The sequence below is a fragment of the Triturus cristatus genome, chromosome 5_2 (genome assembly GCF_964204655.1).
Source record: "Triturus cristatus chromosome 5_2, aTriCri1.1, whole genome shotgun sequence".
Taxonomy (NCBI): domain Eukaryota; kingdom Metazoa; phylum Chordata; class Amphibia; order Caudata; family Salamandridae; genus Triturus; species Triturus cristatus.
This window is the reverse complement of record NC_140588.1, coordinates 1,033,328,980-1,033,352,047: the sequence shown is the minus strand read 5'-3', so window position 1 is coordinate 1,033,352,047 and position 23,068 is coordinate 1,033,328,980. Positions and strand designations below refer to the sequence as shown.

Here is a 23,068-nt window from a genome sequence, read left to right as displayed (position 1 = left end):
TATAGGACACATGCACCTGGGAGAGTTGGTCCACTCCAACCAGCCTCCTGATAGGACGCTTTAGCCAGCTCAGGAGTCTACCTGTAGGACACATGCATCTGGGAGAGTTGGTCCACTCCAACCAGCCTCCTGATAGGACGCTTTAGCCAGCTCAGGAGTCTACCTATAGGACACATGCATCTGGGAGAGTTGGTCCACTCCAACCAGCCTCCTGATAGTACGCTTTAGCCAGCTCAGGAGTCTGCCTATAGGACACATGCATCTAGGAGCGGTGGTCCACTCCAACCAGCCTCCTGATAGGACGCTTTAGCCAGCTCAGGAGTCTACCTATAGGACACATGCATCTGGGAGCGGTGGTCCACTCCAACCAGCCTCCTGATAGGACGCTTTAGCCAGCTCAGGAGTCTACCTATAGGACACATGCATCTGGGAGAGTTGGTCCACTCCAACCAGCCTCCTGATAGGACGCTTTAGCCAGCTCGGGAGTCTACCTATAGGACACATGCATCTGGGAGCGGTGGTCCACTCCAACCAGCCTCCTGATAGGACGCTTTAGCCACTTCCTGAGGACAACATTCACCAATGCAAGCCCACCTAGTGTTAGAAACTGAGAACTCATGACCAGCTTGTCTATCTTCGCATATGCAGAAATGAAAGTTGGCGTGGATTTATTTCTCAGTGACAGCTGCCCCCTCAGCTGCCTCTGTGGCTGGTAGGCTGGCCCTGGAACAGAAGAGAGGGGTGCTTACCACATGAAGAACACGTCTCTAGACACATGAAAAAAAACATTCAAAGATATTTACGTAATTCACAGAGAAAGGATGAGATTACAGCACAGTACAACAGTTGAAGATTGTATTTAAGATTACTTAAACCAGAAACAGATCTGTCTTAAAAGATTTATGGGGATAAATTGCTTACATTTTCTGCTCATTTTCTATGGCAGAGATTAATTTTTTTCAAATCATGTCCTCATCTTAGGGACCAGAATCTGATACAGAGAGACCGAGTGTAAAATCTGTGCTGCTTCTTGAACAGAAAATCTTTGTTGGAAGGAAGTGAGTCCCTTGTTAGAAGAAAGCAGGTCCCTTGTGCGGTGTCCCACTTAGCGGCATGCATTGCCCTAAATGTCACGTGCTCTTAAATAGGCGGGCGTTCAGTGAGCGAAGAGTTTGCCGCTGTTGTGCATATGTTGGATACAAAGACATTACAATAAGAGTAATTAGTAATCTAGTGAGTCCAAACATGCATTGTCACCTCTCGGAACCAATGGCCACAACTTCTGAAACATGAAAGCACTTTCAACAAGGATTGCCTTGCCTTACTAGAGACAGCGACTCCCAAAACTGGCATGAAGCGCATCACATCAAAGGTGATGTCCCCTCAAGCTGTCCACATCTCCGAAGGACCCGTGCACGCACATAGAAGCTCTTCAAAGGCTGCTTGACTTCTTTCTGGGAGTGTAAACCAAGCACTTCAAAGGTTACCGGCATTTTCAGAAAACACTTGTGCTGATTATTTTGCCTCAATCAGTGCTTCTCAAACTTTTTAGAACCACAGCCCAAGATTTACAACGACAAACTTTTGTGACTGACCTAGCTGTAACAGACAAGAGGCGGGCAGTTTTTGTGTACTCTCTAACAAAAATTGTTAGCAAATGTCACAACCTTGGCTAAATGTCTTTATCGGACTGTGGCTCACACATTTTTCTGCCCATTGAAGTGGCCGGTGGTGAACTGCACTGGGGCTGGAACGCCTTTCCAAGGGGGCTGCTGGCCTGTGGCAACTGTTCACTAAAATCACATGGCTTCTGAAACATCTTGGTGTAGATACCAGAAGTTTTAGAAAATTTGGAAAACTCCTTCCGCTACAGAGTATGGGGTGATTGTGTTTGATCACGTATAGTAAGCATATTCGCTGTTGAAATGGCTGTGGCTAAAGCAGCCGCAGCAAAAAATACTGGCCAGTTGAGCCGAGTCTTCCCTGGGCATACTTGCAAGGGTTTGTTGTCATCACACCTCAGATTTCCAAAGCAAAAGTGCCTTCCTAGCTGTTGATGTATCCTGAAATGTGCATACAGTTAATGTACAGGTATTTACATTCTGTTGTGTTACAAAAAATGATATCCCACAGCCTTTTCTTTGCAGTCCCTGAACCATAGCAAGATTGTCACATAATTCACTTAAAAAACTGTTTTCACTCTACAGTCAGAGTGAACACGAGTCCCTATGTTAAAAGAACAAGCAGCAATTCGTTAGAAGGCGCAGGCTCATATTTGGACTCTGACTCTGAAGTGCAGCAAATGTGACTAGAACAATACAAACTGTAAAGGCATCTTTATGTCCCTTCGAAGCCACCAAGCATCGGCAGAAGCCCCACTAGGGGTTCGCGACCAGAGTTTGGGAAACATAGGTGTGAATCAACACTACCGTAACTAGAGTCAAGTCCATCACATCTTCCTTTACATTGTAAACATACCGTCTATGGTGATCTCACACACTATAAAAGAACACATGTGTTGCTCGGGATCTCACTACATCCCACAGCCTTGCACTTTGAAACGTATTTAGTAGCGGCGAGGGCATCCTCCCCCCGGCAGCTTACACTGTAGGTATTATTACAGTTCTGAAGGTTGTTCAGCCTGTTTCTCATATCTCTTGGGCACTGACCTTCTGCTGAGCCCCACACATTGCCCTTTAGTTCTATTCTTCTGCGTGATACCCTCTCCCTCCCTTAATCTACAGGAAAGAAACAGCTCAGTCATTTATCACTCACGTCCTCTTTGAAACTTGTTATGCTAAAAAAGGGACCCTTTTCCCTAAAAAAAACCCTTTCACATGCCGTGAGCGCAGCACTCCGCATACATTGTACATTTACCAGTTCCTGCATCTGAGTGACAGGTTGTATTCTGTACATTTGCAAGATGTCTTTGCTTTCACAAATTAATCAAAAACCTGTGTTGTTCCTATGATGGCTTAAGCCAATGGTGCTGTATCTCCAGCCGAAGCCTTCTTCAGGGACTGTCTGACCGTAACACGAGAGAGCACTTATGAAGGGATGGAATGTGTAAGGACAAACAGTCCCCTCACCAAGTGTCCCAGTGATGGTGATGAGCAGTAGAATGAACAGGCGACAAGGTTTGGCAATGGCCATGTCGTTCACACTCCACACACGCGCATGTGGTTGGATGGACTCTAAGGGTTCCATCGCATGGCTGTAAGAAAGGAAAAGGCTCACTCGCTGTTTGAAGACAGAGTGACTAACGAAGGGCAATCTTCGTCCGAGGATGGGACAATGATGGTGGAAAGTAGACCGGAGGAAGGAAGGACCCTTGTGAGGGGCTTTGTGGCGCAAGCATTGAAAGGAAGTCAGTTCCGTGCCCCAAGGGGAGTGCGATGTGTTCAGAGCACGATGTGCTAAGGACACGTCTGGCTGTCATGTTCTTGATGAGTTTGAGTCTCAGTGGGGGATCTGTTGACATCCGAGATATGCATGCATTTCTGTAGTCTATATAATCAGATGTAAGAACCTGAATTATGCATTTATGACAACTTTCAGCCTTTCAGTTGAAAAAATTACAATTTCGATTCTGTCTATTTGTTTGTGAATAAATAAAATATTTCATATTTTGTGTATTTGTTTGTTGTGCACTTTTCTCGATGGTAGTGTATTGTTTTAAGGTACACATCCCATATGTTACTTGGTTCGCAGTCTCCTCCATCCACTAGTGATTCAGTGAGGGTGCAAATAAACCAAAGGGTGAGGAACCACTGGCCTAGACGGTGCTGTCTAGGTAACCTGGACCCTGGACTTTGCCACTGTACTATCTGCCTCCTCCTGCACACTGGGGTTATTCTTATATTTGTTGTAAAATGTAGGGATCTCATTCATTTTGAGGCTGATTGAGCAGATGTGTCTGTTCTTGCTCCCTGGACCCAGCAGCCGTTTGTCTAAGCTGCTTTTGGGATGTCGGTGAACTGACTTCAACATCACCAGCTTCTGTGATATCCCTTACATTACGGTTTAGTAGGAGTTTCAAGTTTGCGTCCTTTCAAACACATCACGAAAAAGTAGAGCGGTCACTGAAGCACTAGACATCCACAAATAGTGACACAAAAAACAGGAGCTCTTTGTGCAAACTCTTCACAAAGGAGTATGTGATGAAAATATACGAAGCGCTGAACTAACATTATTTCTTGGTGTTCTTCATCGCTCAACTTGGAGAGCTGAATCCCTCTTCTGATGGTATGTTTTCCATCCTCTAGTAATCTAGGTCGTTTTATTGATGTGATCAAGAGTTGTGCCAACCTCCAGCATGGTGACCTAGTTTGGCTGTAGGTTTAGAGTTCATGCTGAAGAAATAGTTGTCCTTTGCGGTGGCTAGACGTATCATTTGGTGAGTGAGATGCATGTGCGGATATGTGGACTTGCACGTTGTCTTGCTGCTGCGTTCTGGACTCTACAGTCTGCTAAGCAGTTATACAGGGGCTCCAGCTTATGTACCACTGCACAGTCTAGAGGGAAAAACACTCCAGGCAAGGTAATACTGGACATTAGAGGTGACTTGATCTAGAAAGGTCTCTTAGAATCCTTGATACCAGTGGAAGAGGAGTGTGACAAGTTACCACCTGTTGTGTCTGTACCGTTATACATTCCAGCGTACCCGTTGACATTCTGCGACAAACTTCACTCCACCTTCAAGACATTCATGCTCACTTACACACATGCTTCCTCAATGGGAAGGATATAATGGCCCATGTCAAAGAATGCTGCACAGTGTGCTAGAAGACTAGAATTAAGAAACATTTGCAATTTAATTATTCATTGTGCCCGCAAGGTCTGGGTCTCTGAATAGAGGCCTGCTTCGAAACCTATCACCATAGAATCTAAAATCATAACATCTATCAAAACAGGCATGATATTTTTATTCCTGTGGTACATTTTATATTTTACTGTGAACACTCAATGTAGTTGGATAGTTTTTTTCCTTTTTGTTTTCAACAATGTGAGTGAATCACGTTTTTCTCCTTGCTCCTCCACTAACAGGGGAACCATTCCATCAGCGCGGCCAACACAAACCTACACCTACTAAATGTTTGTGCTCTAGTAAATCCCACGGAGATACACATTTCAGTTCAGTTGCAACAGTGACATATTTCTGTGGGAGGGGTGCATTCTAGATCTGTTTTTTTTTGTTTGTTTTTTGAACCATGAAACTAAAACAAAAAGTAACCACATTTGCCTTGTGACCTGTTTTCCTATCGACCAAGTTGTGATATATGCTCTTCTGGATTCCTTGGTGGGTGCAGACAAAGGATTTTTTTTTATTTGAATAAGTTCATTATAACCATAGGCTTAAGATTCAGCTTCAAAATAGATTTGATGCAAACAGGTTTATTTCTCTTCTAACTCTTCCCTTCAAGTGCTAAGCCCTCGACTATTTATCGAGGTCTGATGTCACTACACTCATGCACCGCAGGGAAATAATGGCCTGGGCCGCCTGTGCTGCCCCTGGTTCTGTCATCATTTTGTAAATTTCGCACAGAAACTCAAGAAGAAAGAGTGTAGTCTGAGGACACACTGCTTGGGGGAAAGATCTATCAACCATTGATGAATACAGAAGTTAAATGGTCATGTTTATTAGTAGAAATGAGGCAGGTAGACTGCATTGGAAGTCTTCTTAGAAGGAGTCAATGATATCACTCTTCTGAGATCAATTGCATCAAATAAGTGTCTTTGTAACTGTTCCTTGCATTTAGGAGAACATAATGAAACTGTTACTTTTTACCACATTTTGAGCATAATCACATTAATTACATCTTCATACCGGGAGCTATTCATGACCGAGAAGGTCTGACTCCCATAGTTATGGTCTTATGGTAAGCTAAAGCAAAATATGCATGTGGTTGGTGTGTTGTGGTAGAGTCCTCAGTGGTGTTTCAGACCAAATTAAAGACTTGTGGAGTTTCATAAATGATTCCAATGTTTTCTGTAATGTGACATACATTCAGTACCATGTGGAGAACCTGGTAGGCTTTTGGTAGCATGATCTTTTCCAAGCGTCTTATAGGAGCTAGTAGGCCCGTATTGACCCCTAGCGGGTGGGTATTTAATTCAGTGCTGTTGGCTTGCTTTTAGTTTTAGGAACAAGTGTATCAGTTGCAGCCGAAGTAGAGTCCAATAGTAGGGACACCTGCAGGGTAGATATTAATAAGCAGCAGTGTATAACTTTCTTGCCTTTAGTTTGCCACATGAAACATATATTTTTGTGTATCAATGTCTTCCATCAGTTTGGCATAGGAATGTTAGTGGTAGATTGAAAGTTGTAGTGGAGCCTGGCCTCTCTTACCATTTTGTTTGCTCGTTCCCTACCTCCTAGAGACAGTTGTAGCTCCAACTAGTGCTTTGTATTTTTAGCAGACTTATCGGGTAGGAGTGATATTGTCAGCAGCCATATTGCCCAGGTCTCACTTGATTCTAATCCACAAGTACTTATGGTTTTTAGGTATCCACAGCGACTTTCTTTTAACGTTAATCATCAGTAGCACCCCGCTTATGTCCCAGATTACCTTGTATCCAGAAAAGTGCTCTAAGACTCGTGAGTTATGGAATGGATGTCTTCGAAGATCATAGGCGAAGAAGAATATCGTAGGCTTAGTGTATGATTCCTAACGCGAACGGCTGCTGCGTTAATGTCCTCAGTCAGGCAGACTGACAGCTGTTATCAATGGCTCCATAACCACAAGAGGGGCAGTCTTGTCTTCTGCATCACTGTATCTCAAAGGTGTCAGACAGCAAATCACTGCTTTTATTACTTTGAGTGATTACAAGCCTTGAGCTCATTGCTGAGTGTAATTCTCCTATCCAGCTTTATCATGTGATGAAACTCTCCAGTTTCTTTCACAGGCTTCAGACATTTCATTGGAAGAGGCTGGAGAGACTGTTGAACATGCTTACCAAGAGACCTTGAGATATTGTTATTGAACCCTACAAAGCACCCCACTGGCTGTGGAACCACTGAGCCCTGTTAATGCAGGGAGCAGTGTACAAATGCTTCATATCAAAGGCACCTTTACAAGTCCAAGAGCCTCTTCAGATGTCAGTGAGGGCTGGTAAAGGCTTTTAGGATGGGGCTTTTCCTAGCAGTTGTTGGTTCACAGTTCATTGCATAAGATCCAAAAAAAGGTTCTTTAGCTTTTAATAAATGCAGTAAACACTTCAACAAAGTGAAACTGACAACCAGGTGAGTGCTATGTTTGACAGAGCAGAACTCGAGATTCTGTTCCCTTCCTGTGTTTTCTGCACTAAGATTCACACCCTCTTTTTAATATCTTACAATTTTAAAAATGCATGCACTGTGAAGAATTCAGAGGAACAAGTTGTAGATCTGTCCCCTCCCTACTACTTTAGATCTCGAGTTCTCGTCTTAATCTTTTAAACAGCTATGACGTGTATTCCTACTTCTTGTTTTCTTCTGGCCACAAGTATTTGAGAGTCAAAACAACATTTTCCTGTTTCTGAAAGTCTCCAGCACTTGTAGCACAATAATCAAACGTCCATAATGTTCGCCCTTCTCTTCTAAAAGTTTAGCTGCCATTCACCCATTATTAGGTAAGCATTTGAAATGGTCTTATGCATATTTTGAAAAAAGCCTTCTGAAAGTTCAATGTTTTATTAAGTGTATTGCCTTTCGCTATTATGTCTCAGCTTGCATCTGTGTAAAGTCTTTGTTATTTATGACCTGTAGTGATCAGGCGTTTGACATATTGCGGCTTGGTGTAGCTGTGCTAACACCTTCTGTCTTCTTCTCTGCAGCCCGGAAGTTAAAGAAACTGGGGAATTTAAAGATCCAAGAAGAGGGTGAAGCAGGGAAATCCCCAAACAATGGGGACTCCATGCAAGACCAGTCCTCAATGCTGGGCCTGTCTCACCTCGAGAATTTTAACAGCCAGCCTATTTTCCTCAACGTACTGGAAGCCATCGAGCCAATTGTTGTTTACGCTGGCCATGACAACAACCAGCCGGACAGCTTTGCCCAACTGCTTACCAGCCTCAATGAGCTGGGAGAGAGACAGCTGGTGCACGTGGTCAAGTGGGCCAAAGCTCTACCAGGTTGGAAATGTACACTCTTTATCCTAAAGCATTACGCGTGGAGCCAGAGCAGAAGGGGGTTGAGCGCAGTGAAGAGCTCCTTAAATACATGGGACTCGAGAGTGAGCATGTTCAGGTCCCAGGACAAGTTGCCAATGAAATGCTTGATGGATGGGTGGTGGGAGGGGAGAAGGGGCTCAGGTGATTGCAGATCACTTCATAGTGAGGTAAGGAGATGAACAAGAAAGAGTGTTGCTCAGAATTAGGAATCTTTTAGGATTTGGGGACTGATGGCTGTGCTGACGTGAACGCTGCTGTGTTTGTGAAGAGGGTATGGATGGTTTAAACAGGATATAGGGAGGATATTATGTGCCGGGGCTAGATCCCGGGTAATGGTCCCCAATGACAGAACAAAGGTGGCAAAGGAGCATAGAAAGCATGGCTTGAGGAGGAGGAATGGGAGAAAGTAGAGATGAAGGATTTGCTGGGGGCATATTTAGAGGAGGAAAGTCCAGAAAGTAATGGTATAATTGTGGTAGGTAAGGCTCATATAAAAACGGAGCATGATAACTGGTTATAACACTGCTTGTCCCTTTGAAAATAGGGAGCAGCACCAGTGTTTTTACCTGAAGTGGTTAAGATACGAGAGGGAAGATTCCCCCTCTCTAATCCTTCTGCATCAATGGTGCAGAAACATATACGCTGCTTTCCTTTCCTCCAGTCGAGGAGGTGGAAAGGGGTTTCATGTACAGAGAGTGGCTGCACTTGATGAGTTCTTCCCATTCCCAGGGAGCAACAGGTCTTGTAAAGGGTGTTCATTGACTGAACACCCTGGGACACCCTGGGAGCTCTGCAGCCACTTTGCCTCCTGCCACAGATGGTGGCTTACATTTGGCAGTGGTGGACTGGATTCTGGTGCTCATACTCACTGCCCCGGTCTTGCTCGTCCCATCACCAGGAGGGTATCAGCAGGGCTTGCAAAGCATGTATTTATGATAATACTAGAGTTTAGGTAAAGTACAGTAAGCACATGCGATTGTTAAACATTCAGAGCTGGTCTGCCGTCAGTGCGGTAGCTCAGTTTAAATAGCATCGCTCAAAACAGTGGAGGTGGTGCCATTTGTATTAAGGTGAGCAAATACACTTTTCACATCTATAAAAGGTACATTGGTTCTTGCACTTAAACCTGCCGGTTGTAAAGTGTTCTTCAAGGTTTGCGGATGCTCTGAGGGTTCTCTACCACATCTTCCTAGATGACGTGTGGTCAAAGAGGGACATAGAGAATGTCTCACTTGTCTCTTGTTCAGCAACTCCACATCCAGGTTCGGACTCACGGCAACTCCACATCCAGGTCCTGCATTGTTGACCTGGGGCACCTAAAAGGCATGCACTTTAAAATATTCTGCTTTTTAAATAAAGCTCTGTATTTCTTTTTAATGGTAAATAGAGCACTACTTTTTGTTGAATAATATTTAAGGGAGTTTTTGAGAGAGACACTGATCATTACCCATAAGTTCTTCGAGCAGCCACCATAAGCACACAGCCTGTAGTTGGATAATCAATAGTCTTAGGTCCTAATTCCTAGTTTGTCAGAATGAAGGTTTTATATATCATACCTGATGAATAACGATACCTTGGGGTACATTATTTATTATGTGCGATAAATAGCACCTAGAACGAGATTTGGGTGATATGCAAGTTTAACACGACAAAATCTACATGGGATGGAAACAGTGGCGGCTGCTTGCATTGCAAAGTGGTGTGGCAGCGGGGAATACAAAAAAACACATGGAAGACAATTAGGAAATAGAAAACTGTTCTTACCTGCTGCTCCGGCGGCCGTCGCTTTCCTCTTCTCTCCTGATCCTCGACTCTGGCAGTCTAGGCCTGGTGCACACTGCGCAGGCTCCCAGATTCCAATCCAGACGCTTCTCTCATGCTGGGAATACTATTCCCCAGCATGAGAGAAGCGCTGGGATTGGTTTGAGTGGCCTGGTTTGGTGCTCAGACTGTGCTTGGGACTGTTCTCCACCCTGCTATGTAACACAGCCTGGGTTGGAGAAAGGCTAAGTGTGCATGTCCCTTTGGCCGTCCTAAGACGGCCGACCAAATCTACATGTGCACTTAGCAGTGCCCATTACACCGCCCCAAAGCTGAGGATGGCCCCACCCTCACCCGGCTGGTTCTGGCTCAGTGAAAAATAAAAAGATAATAAAATTGTTTTATTATCATTTTCTTTTTCCCGTTTGCCTCTGCTGGCTTTCAGCGGTGGGGCGACACTCCTCCTCCTTAAAGGAGGAGCCGCCCCTGATGGTAAGTACCATGCACTTTTCCCCTGACACATTCCTTCACATTTAACTGGGTGCGGTAAATTCCACCCACCTCACAGTCGGGCCTTCGAAGAATATATAACCCTAGTAACACAGGACAAGCGCGCTTTGAACCTAGGGCACGTCAGAGCATGGGCTGGAACAGGGATAGTCCAGGGAGGCCAGTGGAGTGCATGATATGGAGTCAAAGAGATGGGATGGTTGAGACACTGCTTGGAAGATTGTGAATGACTTGTAGTAGCGGGCACATTGCGATGGATACCTGCATGAACACAGGGCATCTGATTTCGTGCATTATTGACTCTGCTACCTGGTTCCCATGGGCGAGAATAAAGTTAATTTTCTGTTGTATTTCTTGTGATCTTTTTTAGGTTTTCCGAATTTGCATGTGAATGACCAAATGACAATAATCCAGTATTCGTGGATGGGGCTGATGATCTTCGCCATGGGGTGGAGATCGTTTAAAACTGTGAATTCCCGAATGCTCTACTTTGCGCCCGATCTGGTCTTCAACGAGTAGGTTTCATTCATTTAACATATAAGCCACCACAACAGCAAAGCATGTGCCCAAGAGCGCCAGCTCTGCCCCTGTGCCTGTGATGTTACTGATGGTGTGGGCTGTGAGTGAATCATGCACTTCTATGTTGGATGCGAATCTAGTTGTTGCTTTTCAACATTATTCATAAAACAACATTACTAAGATTTGTTGAACTGCTGCGTTTCTTCAGTTTCATCCCCGAGACATATTGTGTCCTCACAATAGGAGTTGATAAACTTTGATACTGTTGCTCTCTGACCACCGTTTAAAAAAAATTAAGATTAATTTGAAAAACTAACATTCTGCAGCCATCACATCGATTGTACCACACCATTATTCTAAGCTTCCCTTAAACTGTGTGGCTCCTGGTGGCAAAAGTCTAAAGCTGCTCCTGCTGTGACTGTGCAATGCATTGTGTTTTGAAAAACATATTTTGTAGGAATAAGTGCAGCTAAGCTAAAGTGCACACAGTGAAGTAGGTAGAAATAAGAGGGTTGGGGACTAGCTTACGTGTCCCACAGGTTCCGTGTTGAAAACTAAACCACTATAACTTGTGCAACTAATGGGTGTAAAGTAACCCGGTGAGAGACCCTCCGAATTGGGCTGCAGTTCGCAACAAGAGGGTCCTACAGAAGCCCAAAGTTGCGGCTAATCATTTTGACTTCTCCAAAAAGTTCAAGCCAGGGCAGATCTGTAAAGACTTGCCTTCTCTCTGCCCACTGGTGTTCACAGCTCCTTTGTGTTGGTTGTACAGATTGCTCATCTCACGGGGGGTTATGGATGGATGCTTGCTGCACAATAAATTGTCTTCTCCAGGGTTCTCCAATGTCGGTCCTGGAGGGCCGGATCCATGCCAGAGTTTAAGCATATCCACATTTAGATAAATGTAGTTAAAATCTGGCATGGATCCGGCCCTCCAGGACTGACATTGGAGAACCCAGTTCTAAACTATGGCAATGACTACATGATATCTGAGTTGGATGTTAACATTGGGTATTACCCTGAAAGCAGTCACCACGCCATGGAGCGGTTAAATATAAGTAAAATATTAGCAATGAAATGGCTCAGCTGCGACTTTCCCTGGAGAAGCCTCTTGTGCACCTGCTCATTCAGGTCCCATTCTTGGTACAACCTTCTCAAAGCCCTCAGAGGATCAGGATCCTTCTTGACTCACTGATAAGATGGGGCAGGAAATCTTGCACACAGAAGCGTTTGTTCCCTAGAGCGCTCCAGATTCACTGGAGCAGGTCCTCCATCTTACCATTCCTCAGGGACAAAAAAGGATTTGAGCATTCGCAATGTCACCCTTCTAAAAGAAACAAAGACTGTTGGAGATGATGTGTTCTTTTGCAGAGTTACAAGTCTGAAAATCAGGACGTCAGAACGAGTGACGACTACTAGATGATCAGCACCACATATAGCCAGGATTAAAGATTACGTATTGGATGGAGTACTGAGAAAATGAGTAATTCACATCCCAAAATAAATGTGGACAATTATCTAGCGGCGACTCCTCTGTGGAGCGGAGCAGTGTTGCCCCACTTAAAATCTCCCCAAAAGCCCAGAGATGGAAAATAAAATGGTAAATTATTACTATTTTATTTTTCATCCCCCGTCCCAAATAGACCGCCAGGATTCAGGATTGGGGCGGGACCGCTGCCGAGTGACAGCAGCAGAGAGGAGGATGGGCTGTCTGTACACTGTTTAAAGTGTGCATGTCTTTTTGTTTGGTTGTCTTGCGATGGCCAGCCACACATGCGCAGTTTAAACATCTCTCTCTAACCCAGATGTAGGACAGCTGGGTTAGAGCAGGTGCAGGCCTCCAGGGCGCTGTGTCGCGCCGAGTGAGGTCGCTCCCTCCATTCAGGGCGCTGCTCTCATTATCCCAGTTTTCTTAGTGCGCTAGGGATTTACAATTATTCTTCTCCAGTTCACGCCCCTTCACAACGCACCGAGTATTACGCTGGGGTAGAAAAGCTTATTGAGGTACTTATCATCTAGCTGGCAGCCCCATCACACTCTCTCTCTCTCTCTCTCTCTCTCTCTACATCCGCAGAAGAATAGAGACTGAAGGCGAATGCTTGAAAGCGCGGGAGATTGAAGGTCTCTGCACCGTCCATTAGTGATCTCTCCACATCAAGGCTGTGAAAGTGATTTTTCGCAAGTCGGGCCGGCCTGAGCTTGGCCAGTCCTCTGGCGCAATGATGGACACTCTGATCCCCTTGGCAGGGGGCAGCACGTGTTGGCCTTTCAGAAAAGAAATCTGGCCCTGATACAGCCTGCCTTAAAAGAAGCCACTCAACACCAGCATATACACAAGTGCGCAAACCAGGAACGGACATGTTACGCTTTTTACTAATATTTTTCTGTGTCAGTTGTAACTTGTTCAGGCATTGACGGTTTTGACAGACACTGCACAGTTATACTTCTGAACACCCCACTTGTGGTTTCAGGATTGGTCTAGTTGTATTTAGTCAGGTGCCCGCTTGAACCTCTATCCGCTGGAGCCGCTTACCCTCTGTAATAGATGGGCACTTCTTTGGAGCTGCTGACTTCCCACCTTGAGTATTCTATTGAGTTACATTCCCTATAAGCTCTAGAAACCCACATGCTTTGTTTTTGGATTTTTGAGATCATGTGCTCCTAAACACCCATCACTCCTTCTTGTCTATACCATTACTGGATTTCCACATTTGGCATTTTGACAACTCTTCAGAAAACTTGAAATATTCAATTTTTTAGGCTAGTCTGGAGGACTCCATAGTTGGCATTTCTGCAAGTTGGCAACAGCAGACAGCGCAGAGGACCGAAGAAAATTGGAATGGAATGCAGCACAGAATAATTACCAGTAGCTGAGATCAAGTCATGTAGTCCCTTCATCCCTTCTTGTCCTGTGACAGCAGAGAGCGTGGCCTGAATGTGGTGCCCTGGGCCAGCTCTCAGCTTCCTTTCCTCGATCCCTTTGTCTCGCTGCCGTCAATGTAGGGGGATGAAGCCCAGATTATGGAGGGATGTACACGTGCTTTATCAAAAACAGATTACATTTTCAGTTCCTCCACAGGGGGGTATCAGAGTCTGTAGGTTGGCTATAGGAGCAGTCCATGAATGACGAGTGTCATTGTAACTGCGCAAGAAGATCTTACCCTTCAGTAGGGTCTGTGACAATGATGCGCCGCCGGCTTGGCTTTTGTTTGCAGTCTGCATGGAAAGGAAAATGGTTTATTGATGAGGCAAACAACGAATGTTAAACAGAAATATGAAACTGTATCTGTCTTCCCCAGGTACAGGATGCACAAGTCCAGGATGTACAGTCAATGTGTGAGGCTGCGACACCTCTCCCAGGAGTTTGGGTGGCTCCAGATTACCACAGAAGAGTTTCTTTGCATGAAAGCATTGCTTCTCTTCAGTATTAGTAAGTGGCATGGATTTCATTTCATTTGTTTTATATTTATGGCTGTTTCCATTTTATCCAAGTAATATAATATTATCTTTATGCAACTTAAGAACACAATGACAACAATTTAATATTCAAAAATCTCCCATAAAATGCCGCCGCTGACAGAGACGAGCCATGTAAGGCAGCTCTCTGTGGATGTGTTGATATGTGGGTATATGACTTTATAGGGTGCCCACCGAGCTCCAAAGTGTTTTTTTATAATAGAGGTGGCGTGCGTTGCGTTCCAGAGGTGCAGGTTGGATGAAGACGAGTATGAGGAAGGTTGTGAGGCTGGGCAGCGGGAGATTGGCAATAGGATCCAGGATGGGGAGAGATGTGGCGCAGGGGCCAGAGCGGCTGTCTTGAGCGTAGGGCCCACGGTTCGATTCTTGTCACCGGCGGCGCCTCAGCTCAACATCATGTGACTCTGGGTAATAGCTCACTTAATCTCCCCGACTGCCCCCCAGCGCCTGCATACCCTTTCAGGGTGATAAGTTTGCGCTTTACAAATGTAAAAGTATTATTTTTGTCTTTTGAAGCAGATGTGCATTGCATTGCAATGGTAATTGGATAATGAAGTTGTGTTAGGTCGGCTTTGGGAAAGGCTGTGGGACTTCCTCTGGCGGGGGCTCGTGGGTGGGGAAGAGGGTGGGGCATTCCTTGTTGAAGCAGAATGTAGACTGTATTGCTGGGGTGGAGGGCAGATAAATGTTTGGTGGGTAGGTTTGTTAGGAAGGGACATACAGAACCGTTGGAAGCCGAAAAATGGAGCTTTGTTGTGGGTGGATGGAGCTGCTGTCAGAGTTAAGTTGGATAATTGCGTAGCATTTAGGTCATGAGCAGAGATACATAGGGATCAGCAAGAAATCCAGGTGGCCCTAGCCAAACACCCAGCACATAAGCAACAGATGCCCCTCCCTAGAAGAGCGACACAGAGAACGTCTTCTTAATATTTCACTGTCATGCCCCTCGCTCGCCAAAACCCCATCTCATAAATGCCAGAAGACAAGGGCTGTACCAAAGAGCGCTGGACTCAGTTTTCAACATGATTAAAGCAACAAAACTTGATGCGAGACTGTCTGCCAGAGAGGAAGTGTCTTCAGCTTGTTTCCTGCTATTATAGAATTGTCAACATCTGCTTACTTTGTAAGTCAGCTATCCATAGTGCTGTTTCCAGCTGTGTTGTATCCAATAACCAATGTTGTGTCAATGGACTCTTAAAGTGACCTAAACCTTGACAAGAGTTAGTTACTACTGGACATGAACACATGCAGGAAGGAGCCTGTTTAGACATTGTTCAGAGTGCAGAGTAAGGCTGTGAGGCCTTTGCCAGAGCAGTTCAAGACGAGGAGCTTGTTTCCTGCTTTTATAGAATTGTCAACATCTGCTTACTTTGTAAGTCAGCTATCCATAGTGCTGTTTCCAGCTGTGTTGTATCCAATAACCAATGTTGTGTCAATGGACTCTTAAAGTGACCTAAACCTTGACAAGAGTTAGTTACTACTGGACATGAACACATGCAGGAAGGAGCCTGTTTAGACATTGTTCAGAGTGCAGAGAAAGGCTGTGAGGCCTTTGCCAGAGCAGTTCAAGGGCACACTGCAGCACTTGGACAACTTAAGATCAAACAATGTATTTTTAAATAATAAAAATGATTCCAAGTAAAATAATTTCCCCAAATATGCATAGAATCAAAGATCATGAGTACATTCACAGATAAGTTAAATATGTTTACCTGATAAAGCCTAGTAGATAGATCCTTTTCATACGTAATATAATAATACTCTTAACCCCTCCCCCTCTCATCAGGCTTTCTTGCTTTTTGCATGCCGTTGTCATCATATACAATTTGCTGAGCTACAAATCTCTGTATGCGAATCAGCATTTGCTTTTTTCTCTTTGAGAGCCCTCTAGGCATCCTGTAACCTTCATGAATGTAGGAAATAGAATAGACATTTCAGTAATCAGTCATGAAGCGTGAAAATGACAGCTTTGGTCTCAACAAAAATAAACATTGTGCTGTCAGTGCAGAACAAGTGTAGTCTGTTATCAGTTCTTCATTATTACAGTGAATCTCTCCAAAGTTGTTTAGAGCTTGAAAGGCTTTTCATACTCATCACTTAGACATAGAAATCATAAGAAAGCATAGTCTTCAAAATGTCTTTCTAATGGATATTTCTTTCATTCGATTCCTCACCTTATTAATATTCCCCAGGCACCAGACTGGATAACAAACGCATCATTATTCTCTCTCCAGAGGCACCAGGTGAGGCTGTGCGGCTTGAGCCACAGCTTTGTCAACCCGAATCTGACATTATCATGGAACATATTGGCACCGACTGGAGCACTGGCGTCAGTTCTTGTTTTTCTGTGCCTTATCCAAACAGGTTCAGAGCGCTCTCATTGTCTCACCAATGAAATTCCTCAGTATTTCTTCACTGATTAAGTCGAATTGTGCCTTCTAGGATCTAGGGTTCAAGTCCTTTTCATGGTGTCACAGTAAGAATGTCTTTATTAATTCCACAAGACATCTCTGTGTTGTGTCTTGGATCTAACCATGACCTCCTTTTCCTGTGACTGTTGCTCCCCAGTGCATCTGAAGGCCATCAGGAAGTAAGAAGCAAATGTTTTGACCTGGTCATTTGAGGAGATCCCAAAGCATTCCCTATGAGTTACCTTGCAATGCCAAGTCTATTCAGGTGTCTTCTGATCAAAGCGCAAACCTCACCTTCTTCTTGGATGAAACGGTCCTGCGTTCTAGACAGTTCAGAGCCTTGGCAGAGCAAATCCTATACGCTGATTTCTTCATTATCTTTGTACTTGATCTGATTCTAAAAACCATCAAGCTGAGATTCTACCTCTACGGACCTTGAACAACAGGCACAGGCCTTCGGCTGACCATGTTGGAGGTCTTGGAAGTGACCTCTCAACCTTCTGGGATATACCCCAAGAAGGGATAAGATGCCACAGGTTCTCCAGCTTTGAATACTCTGGGCCCAATGACACATGATCCCACACTAACCCATCCATTGTTACTGACGCATCCCAGACAGCTGATTTTGGCACCACTTTTGAAACCTTTGAAGTCGGCTGACATCATCTCAATAGGAAAGGACAAGGTTCAGGCCTGTTTTACTGTCAAACTCCCCTGCAAAGCCACAGACGTCACACCTTCCCAGGAACCCTGCGACAAGCATAGCTCCTACTTCCATCTGAAGATCAAGATCCTCTACGACAACTTCAGCAAACAGACGCCGAACCCCACCACCCCCCTCCCCACCGCTGCCGATAAGCCACACATCATGACCTGGCATCCCGCCACCGTCGAACATATCGAACATATCACTGCGACCATGAAGAGAACCCACTCAGGAGCCCCAACGGATCCCTGCCCACCCCACATTTTCCACAGGACCGCCATCGCACCCGAACTAGGACGGACCATCAACACCTTCAGATCCGACATCTTCCCAGACAACTGGAAGCGAGCGGAGGTTAAACCCCTCCTCAAGAAACCACTGGCCGACCCTACGGACCTGAAAAACTACCGGCCCATCTCTCTCCTCCCCTTTGCGGCCAAAGTCACCCAGAGACACGTGAACACCCAGCTGACTGCCTTCTTCGAAGAGAACTCCATCCTAGACGCCTCCCAGTCTGGATTCCGCAGCAACCACAGCACCGAGACCGCTTACTCGCCGCCACTGACGACATCTGCATGCTACTAGACCAGGGACACACTGCGGCCCTCATCCTCCTAGACCTCTCCGCAGCCTTCGTCACCGTTTCACATCGCACACTCGCAGACAGGCTTCACGACGCAGGGATTCAAGGAACCGCCCTCGATTGGATCCAATCTTTTCTCTCCAGCAGAACCCAGAGGATTAGAATCCCTCCCTTTCTCTCCGAACCCACCGATATCAACTGCGGAGTACCCCAAGGATCTTCGCTCAGCCCCACGCTCTTCAACATCTACATGGCCCCCCTCGCCGCTATCGTCAGACAACATGGGCTCAGCATTGTATCCTATGCCGACGACACCCAGCTCATCCTCTCACTCACGAACAAACCCAAAGACACCAGACTCTTCTTCCAGGAAGGAATGAAGAACATGGCAGCCTGGATGAAGGACAGCTGTTTGAAGCTCAACTCAGAGAAGACCGAGGTCCTCATCCTCGGACCCTGCACCTCCACCTGGACAACATCTGGTGGCCCCCCGCCCTCAGGAATCCGCCCACTCCTACAGACCACGCACGAAACCTCAGCATCATCCTCGACTCCTCCCTCTCCATGGACTGCCACATCAACGCCGTCGCTTCCACTAGCTTCAACTGCCTGCGCATCCTCCGTGAGACCTTCAAATGGATCCCCCACGACTGCAGAAGGACCGTCACCCACGCGCTCATAACCAGCAGACTGGACTACGGCAACGCCCTATACGCCGGAATCAACAGAACTCTTCTACACAAACTCCAAACCATCCAGAACTCCACAGCCAGACTCGCCCTTGGGACACAGTGCCACGAACACATGACCCAACACCTACGAGATCTCCACTGGCTCACCGTTGAGAAGAGGGTCACCTTCAAACTCCTGACCCACGCCTACAAATCCCTCCACAACATCGGCACCAAATACCTCAACAAGAGAGTATCCTTCCACGCACCCAAGAGGAACCTCCGCTCCTCCGACCTCACCCTGGCAGAGGTCCCCCGCATCCGCAGAAACAGAACAGGTGGGAGAGCCTTCTCCTACATCGCGACCAAGACCTGGAAAGAGCTCCCTGTGAACTTCAGACGCTCCCCTACCGTGCACACTTTCAGGAAGGACCTCAAGACCTGGATTTTCAACTGATCCGGAGCCACAGCCCTCCCCCCCCCCCCCGGCCTAGAGACCCTCACGGGTGAATAGCGCGCTTTATAAACCCCTGATTGATTGATTGATTGAAACTCTTGCCATTCCCTCTCTAGGGCACAGAGATTTGTCTACATGGTGAACAAGTTTGAATTGAGATTCCTTGGAAATAGCCACTGAGGATTAATGGTGCAACAAGGAAGATGTTTCAGAGGCAGATAACCTCTTTCCACTCCGTAGCACATATGCACAGAATATGTCTGACTTACTGTTAAAAATGGGGAATCTGGTTGTCCAACTCCCTCACCCTGACTAGAGTGGTGGGTTCTGCCTGGCTTAGGTGCATACCCTAGCCAACCAGAAGGCCCATTTCCAACATTTGTGATCAGCTGTGAGAATAAGACTTGTATTTGCGCAGTGACTCATTGTTGCACTACAAACTCTGCACTAAGACCAGTATGCAACCACATACCGTTTCTTGTTCTTTGAATTTTTTTATGTGACACCTTGAAAGTCAATCATGTCTCACCTGGATGACCCAGAAGTTGTAGCAGAAACTGGGTTTAGTTTTGAGAACTTGTATTCCTATACTGTAAGTGATTTGAACCAGTTATGTAAGGATTTTGGTCTTAATATGAAGGATTCTGCCTGGAAGGAGAAACTGCAGGATGCCTTGATGGCTTTTTGGAAAGCCAAACACACTGGGCAGGGTGAGGAGGATGATCACTAGTAATCGCAACACCTTTCCAGAATGTGACACCCTGTAAACGTCTGGACTTCCTTCAGAAGACGTCTGTTCTTTTACCTCTGTGGTACAAAAAGCAGTAGAAGTCTTCATACATTTCAGATTCTCTTTTCCCTTTCAGTGGCTCTTTTGGAGCCAGTGTTTGCTGCCCTGGAGTAGCCATTTTCAGGTCCAACAGTCCACAGACAGATTGCACTGGGCCATAAACCTGTGCTCGCCTATTTAAAAATTATTTTCCTCCCACCTGTCACTGGAGAGTCATGTGGTAAAAATATTATCTGCTAAATCAAACCAAAATGACTCCTATGACTCCTCCAGAACATGAGTTGAAAAGTCCTGACACAACAGACTAAAAAGCTAGTGCCTGGGATTAATTCAAGCACTCCATCCATCACCTCGTTGTTTGTTACAGTTGATTTTCTTAGTGTGATGGGTATGCCAAGATTTGATTTCCATGCTCAATGCACTATAGTATTCAAGTTGCACCCTACTGTAAAGGTCTAAAAAAGCCAAAACGGTCTGTTTTTGCTCGTATTCCCTTCTGGAGGAGCACTCACCTAGTAGTTCGGGATGAACAGTTCCCAACACTGATTGCATGAGGCGGGCCTCACCCTAGAGTGGACTGGTGGGTGAAAAATGATGAACTGAAATGCTGCCCCAATGATTACCAGTGGCTGAGATGAATTCAAGCATTACATCCATCTCCTTGTTGTTTGAGGCACATACTTCACAGGGCTGTCTGGAATAATGTCCATGGTTAATCTGCACTCCTTAGTCCTATCTCATGTGGAGTGTTACTTTACAACTCATACGGTGAAGAATCTACAGGAATTTCACATGACGGCTCTATTGGACCTGCCATCCTTTGGGTGGTCTTCCAGCAACTTTTTGCCTGCTTACCTACACTTTTTGCTGTATTTTTTATTTGGCCTTAGGACTCCGATCACTTTACCATTACTAACCAGTGCTAAAGTGCATGTGCTTCTTCCCTAAACACGATGACATTGGTGTATACGTGATTGGCATATTTAGTTTACCTGTACGTCCCTTGCAAAGTGGTAAACCATCTACCTAGGGCCTGTAATCCTAATGCTAATAGTGGGCCTGCAGCACTGAGTGCGCCACCCACACAATTAGCCTTTTAATCCTGACTCGGGCCTGCCATTGCATGGCCTGTATGTGAGCATCTTGCCTTTTAAAACCACTTCCCAATTCTTAAATTTCCCTTTGATTACACATATGTCTCTCCTAAGGTCGGCCCTATGTAGCCCTATGGGCAGTGTGCTGTGTAGGGCATGTACCTTTAGGTTTTACATGTCCTGGTAGTGACAAACAGCTAAGTTAGTTTTTACTACTGTGAGGCCTACTCTTCTCATAGGCTAGCGTTGGGAATTCCTCAAAACACTCTTAAACTGTAATTCCTGATTAGAAAGGAGTAGCTGCATCATGTTTCAAATCTTTGGAATGGTAATGATAAATCCTCTTTATTGGTAACGCTGGATGTAACATTATTATTTTAGGAAGCTACACTTTGTGCATTCTCTCTAGACAGCCACAAACACAGGAATGGGTGGGTGTGACTCATCTGCATTCCTGGGCGGGAAGAGGGATTTGGAGCTAACATTTACATCTGAATAGGCAGTGTCCTGTGTCTCATACAAAGGGCAGATTAGCTCCATCCACCCCCCCCCCCCCCCACACACACACACAGGTAGCCTGGCAGACAAAGCTGTGATGAAAGAGGACTTGTGCACTTCAAAGGTACCAAGACAGTACACTACTGGATCTGTGAAGAACTCTTCCAGGAGTAAAGCCTGCTGTGCTATAAGGATTGCCACTCAGTTTGACTGACTGTTCAAAGGAACTGTTTCACTGCTGTGCTGAGCTGCCCTGCTGCCTGCTGATCTCTGCTTTGCCGAGAACAAGGACTGGACTCATCTCATTTAAACCCAGGGTGACTCCAAGAGCTTGCTGGCTTACCTCCTATTTTCTGAAGTCTCAGGACCATAAAATACTTCTTGCAACTCAGCTGGGGCTGCTAGACTCTGCCATCTGTGAGCCCTACCCTTGCCTGAGGTGCCTCATTCAACCCCAGGCCTCAAAAGTGGGTTCTGCACCTGTTTTGCTATGAGACCTATGCATTGTCACCTCTGTGCCAATTGGAACTGAAGCAGTGCACTTTGATGCAGTGCCGATCCGAAGATATCCCTGCATGGCTCGCGACGGTGCAGTACTCTACCACGACGTTCAACGCTGCACTTATCTGAGGTCCCGACTGCGAGGTTCGGCTTGAGCACAGGAGATCAGGGTCCCAGCTGCGAGGCTTGCCTTCAGCGCATCGAACCAGACTGTGTGAATTGGAACTAATGCATTGTACTCTTGATGATGACGCTTTGCTCCATCCAACGTACTTTATAAGCTGGACCTGTTTTTGTTCTGTAGCTGACTTGCCCTCCATCGTGGTCGGCTTGAACTTTGGATTCACCCCGGTCTAGTGCGTACTTAAGTAACCTTTTAGGGCTATTGACTTCTAAGCACTATTTTTAGTTTATTCTTTAAAAATTCACGTATTAGATTTTGTTGTTTTGGTCTTGCGTTACTCAGATAAAGATTCTCTATTTTTCTAAACCTGTGTGGAGATTCTTGTAGTGTTTTCATTGTGTGTGTGTGTTGAACAACTACTTTACACATTCCCTCTTTAGATAAGCCTGACTGCTCTGTGCCAAGCTACCAGAGGGTGTGTATCTAGCTTACCCTGACAAGAGTGGTGGTTCCTGCCAACCAGAAACTCCAGTTCTAACAGGCACAATACTACATTGTACAGTAATTCTTTAGATGCCTTATACTCTGATGTGCCTCCATGTGCTTCAAGTTAAGGCTTTCGCTAGCCACTACACACATTTCTCCTTCCCCTCTATGGGCTCGAAATTTTGGTGGTGTGGTCTCTAGCTCCTCTGTCTTGGCCTCTGGGAGCTAAATAGCCTGCAAAGTCTCTACCCATTCCTTTATGTTTACTGGTAGTGCGCATGATCAATTGCACACCTTGTTTCAGTTCTGCTCAGGTGAGGTAGCTGTAG

At 45.6% G+C, this 23,068-nt stretch overlaps 1 protein-coding gene across 1 annotated transcript in view; it reads left to right on the top strand.

Moving 5' to 3' along the window:
* The window catches only part of AR (androgen receptor), a 454,014-nt gene that overhangs the window by 406,244 nt on the left and 24,702 nt on the right, over positions 1 to 23,068 (top strand). The window contains exons 4-6 of the mRNA XM_085608315.1: positions 7,816 to 8,112; positions 10,793 to 10,937; positions 14,241 to 14,371. Of these exons, the coding sequence (XP_085464441.1) occupies positions 7,816 to 8,112; positions 10,793 to 10,937; positions 14,241 to 14,371 (573 nt within the window). The remainder of the gene's footprint in view (positions 1 to 7,815; positions 8,113 to 10,792; positions 10,938 to 14,240; positions 14,372 to 23,068) is intronic.